Source organism: Apaloderma vittatum, unplaced genomic scaffold (assembly GCF_000703405.1).
Source record: "Apaloderma vittatum isolate BGI_N311 unplaced genomic scaffold, ASM70340v1 scaffold10515, whole genome shotgun sequence".
NCBI lineage: Eukaryota > Metazoa > Chordata > Aves > Trogoniformes > Trogonidae > Apaloderma > Apaloderma vittatum.
The window spans coordinates 2,674-5,665 of record NW_009717645.1 but is presented as its reverse complement, the minus strand read 5'-3'; the positions used below and the strand labels follow the sequence as shown (position 1 = coordinate 5,665).

General features: G+C 50.8%; 1 protein-coding gene across 1 annotated transcript in view; it reads right to left on the bottom strand.

Moving 5' to 3' along the window:
• Positions 1 to 344: 344 nt before the first annotated feature.
• The window catches only part of LOC104274370 (zinc finger and BTB domain-containing protein 47), a gene marked incomplete at both ends in the record, with an annotated part of 5,310 nt that continues 2,662 nt past the window's right edge, over positions 345 to 2,992 (bottom strand). The window contains 3 exons of the mRNA XM_009869982.1: positions 345 to 489; positions 1,463 to 1,578; positions 2,074 to 2,221. Coding sequence (XP_009868284.1) covers positions 345 to 489; positions 1,463 to 1,578; positions 2,074 to 2,221 — 409 coding nt within the window. The remainder of the gene's footprint in view (positions 490 to 1,462; positions 1,579 to 2,073; positions 2,222 to 2,992) is intronic.

Sequence of the window (2,992 nt, the reverse complement as noted above, 5' to 3'; positions counted from 1 at the left end):
GGACCCAAGGGCAGGACCCAGCACTTGGCCTTGTTGAACCTCATAAAAATGGCTTCAGATATCGGCACAGCGTGTCCAGGTCCCTCTGCAGAGCCTCCCTACCCTCCAGCAGATCAACACTCCCTCTCAGTTTGGTGTCATCTATGAATTTACTGAGGGAGCACTCAGTCCCCTCGCCCAGATCATCGATAAAGATGTTAAACAAGACTGGGTTGGGAAGCTGGTGACTGGACCATACTCCCCCCCCCAAAAAAACCCCTCATCCTGCCATCTACGCAAAGATGCTACCCTCATCCCAGCGCTCTTTCCCCAGGGCTGCCTGGGGCAAGGCGAGGAGTTCTCACCCGTGTGCGTCTTCATGTGCTCGTCGAAGTACTGCTTCATGTTGAAGTCCTTGCCACACCACTGGCACATGAACTGCTTGTGGCCGATGTGGATGCTCATGTGGGAACGCAGCTGGTACTTGTACTGGAAGCGCTCATTGCAGTTCTGCAAGGACGAGAAGGGCACGAGCTGCTGAGGGTGCAGGTCCTGCACAAGGGTCGGGGCAATCCCAAGCACAGATACAGGCTGGGGGATGAGTGGATGGAGAGCAGCCCTGCGGCGAAGGACTCGGGGATGTCAGTGGGTGAAAAGCTGGACACGATCCAGCACCATGCGCTCACAGCCCGGAAAGCCAGTCACATCCTGGGCTGCATCACGAGATGATTTTTAAGGTCCCTTGCAACTCAAACCGTTCGATCATTCTACAGGCACCCAAACCGCTCCCCACGCTCCCCCTAAATCACCAGCATGTCAGAGCAGTGCAGAAATCAGGAGGATGGAAAACTCAGGAGGACAGAGTCAGGCTCTTTTCAGTGACATCCATTGACAGGACAAGGGGCAATGGGTACCAGCTGGAACATAGGAGGTTCCACAAAATATTAGAAAAACCTTTTTCTCTGTGAGGGTGGCAGAGCCCTGGCACAGGCTGCCCAGAAAGGTTGTGGAGTTTCCTTCTTTGGAGACTTTCAAAACCCGCCTGGACACGTTCCTGTGTGACCTACTGTAGGTGATCCTGCTCTGGCAGGGGGGCTGGACTAGATGATCTTTTGAGGTCCCTTCCAACCCCTGACATTCTATGATTCTGTGAAACCACCTTTTTTTTTTCCCCAAAAAGAACCTAAATAAAGGGCTTTTTGGGACACTCCCAGCCAGGTTTGCAGGCTGGATAGTACCGGAGTGGAATCCACCGTCCAGGCGCTGGAGGGACAGAAACTTTGGACAAGTTTCATCGTAAGGTTGGTGAGACCCTCAAAGCAGAAGGGGATGCAAAGTTTGGAAGAGTGTGGGAGCATCCCTACAGCTGCATTGGCACAAAGCATGGGGGAAGCCCCAAGAAGGGGAAGATCTTTTCCCAAATTCAGTGGGTTTTGCCCTCATTTTGAGAGGATGTGAGGCAGAGCGTCACACAGGACCTTACCTCACATTTAAAAGGCTTTTCCCCAGAGTGCTGGAGGGAATGGACCTTGAGGGACATGCTGCGCTTGAAGGACTTCCCACAGGTCTCGCAGGTGAACGGCATGTCCTTGGTGTGAGCTGGAGTGGAGAGGAGCAGGGTCAGGCAGCAACATTTCAGGTACATCCACACCTGCCTGCTAAACCCCCTTTTTTTGGAGGACCTGCAAGTCCCAGGGACCCAACCGCCGTCGCCATGTGCAATTTGCTTTTCAAAGCCTGACGCTGGTGTGGTCTGGTCCTTTTTTAAAAGGGAAGGATGGTTACGCTTCAAACCCTCCTTTGATCACTTCTGCAATACTTTTTTTTTTTTTCTGGTTAAATAAACCAAATGAGATCCCCCAGCACCGTGCCTGATTGCTCCAAATCCAGCCATTAGCAGATATACGTCCAGCATGAAATACTAGGCTCAGTTTCAAGGCCCCCGTGTTGACATGAGAAAGCTCACCCAAGAGTAAGCCCCAACCTAAACTTCCAATGGAAAAAAAACCCCGAACAACCACCCTTCATTGCCCAAATGACGGATGCACACCCCTAATGACATCTCCCCGCAGCACTGGCGCCTCTCGCACTCACCAACCATGTGTTTGCGCACGTGGGCCATGGTGTAGAACTTCTTCTCGCAGATCTCGCAGGAGAATTTCTTCTCGGCGTAGCCGTGGACGATCTTGTTGTGCTCGTGGAGGGACCAGAGCTTCTTGAACCCTTTCCCACACGTCACGCACTGGAAGGAGAGAGGGGATGGGTAAGGAAGCAGGAGAACGTGTCCAGGCACCACCAGCACTTTTGTTTTACCAGGTATCTGCTTCACCCATTAAAAGGGAACATCACTATGAAACCTACAGCTACGATATCGAAAATTGTAACGACCTGCAAGTCTGTACGGACTTTGTCACTTCAAAACCTCCCAAACTGAAATTTCTGTCCATCAGATGAGGAAGGGAAATGAGTTTCCAGGGAAGGATGCGGCATCTCCATCAACAAATGTCCTAGGACTTTATATAAGCAGCACCAAAGCCCTATTCCCAACTGGGAGTTCTGTTATTGCACACAATGAAACTGTTACATTAAAAAAAACCAAAACACACCACCAACAAAACAAAATCTAACCAACCCTCTGTTCATAAAGAATACAGGGATAAGGAGAAGCCCAAGTCAGGGCTGTGCAACTACAGTCTTCAGCAGCTATTACGGACACTTTACCACTAAATGAGTTTTGCAGACTTATCTAAATGGATCAAAATGGACCCAAAAAATAGTCCATCAGCACGATGTGCAAAGTCTTGCCCAAGAAGCTACGGTAGAGATTCGCTTCAGCCTCAACCAGTTCAAAACTCTTCTGAAAGTTCTCAGGAAAAGCTTCAACTTCGGATGAGTTTGGTGCTCAGGGAAACACAGAGAGTGAGATCCAGGCGGGAAAGCAGGGCTGGAGCACGGGGACGGTGGGCAGCACCCAGCCAAGGACCATCCCAGCAGCCAAGAGTCTTTTTTTAAC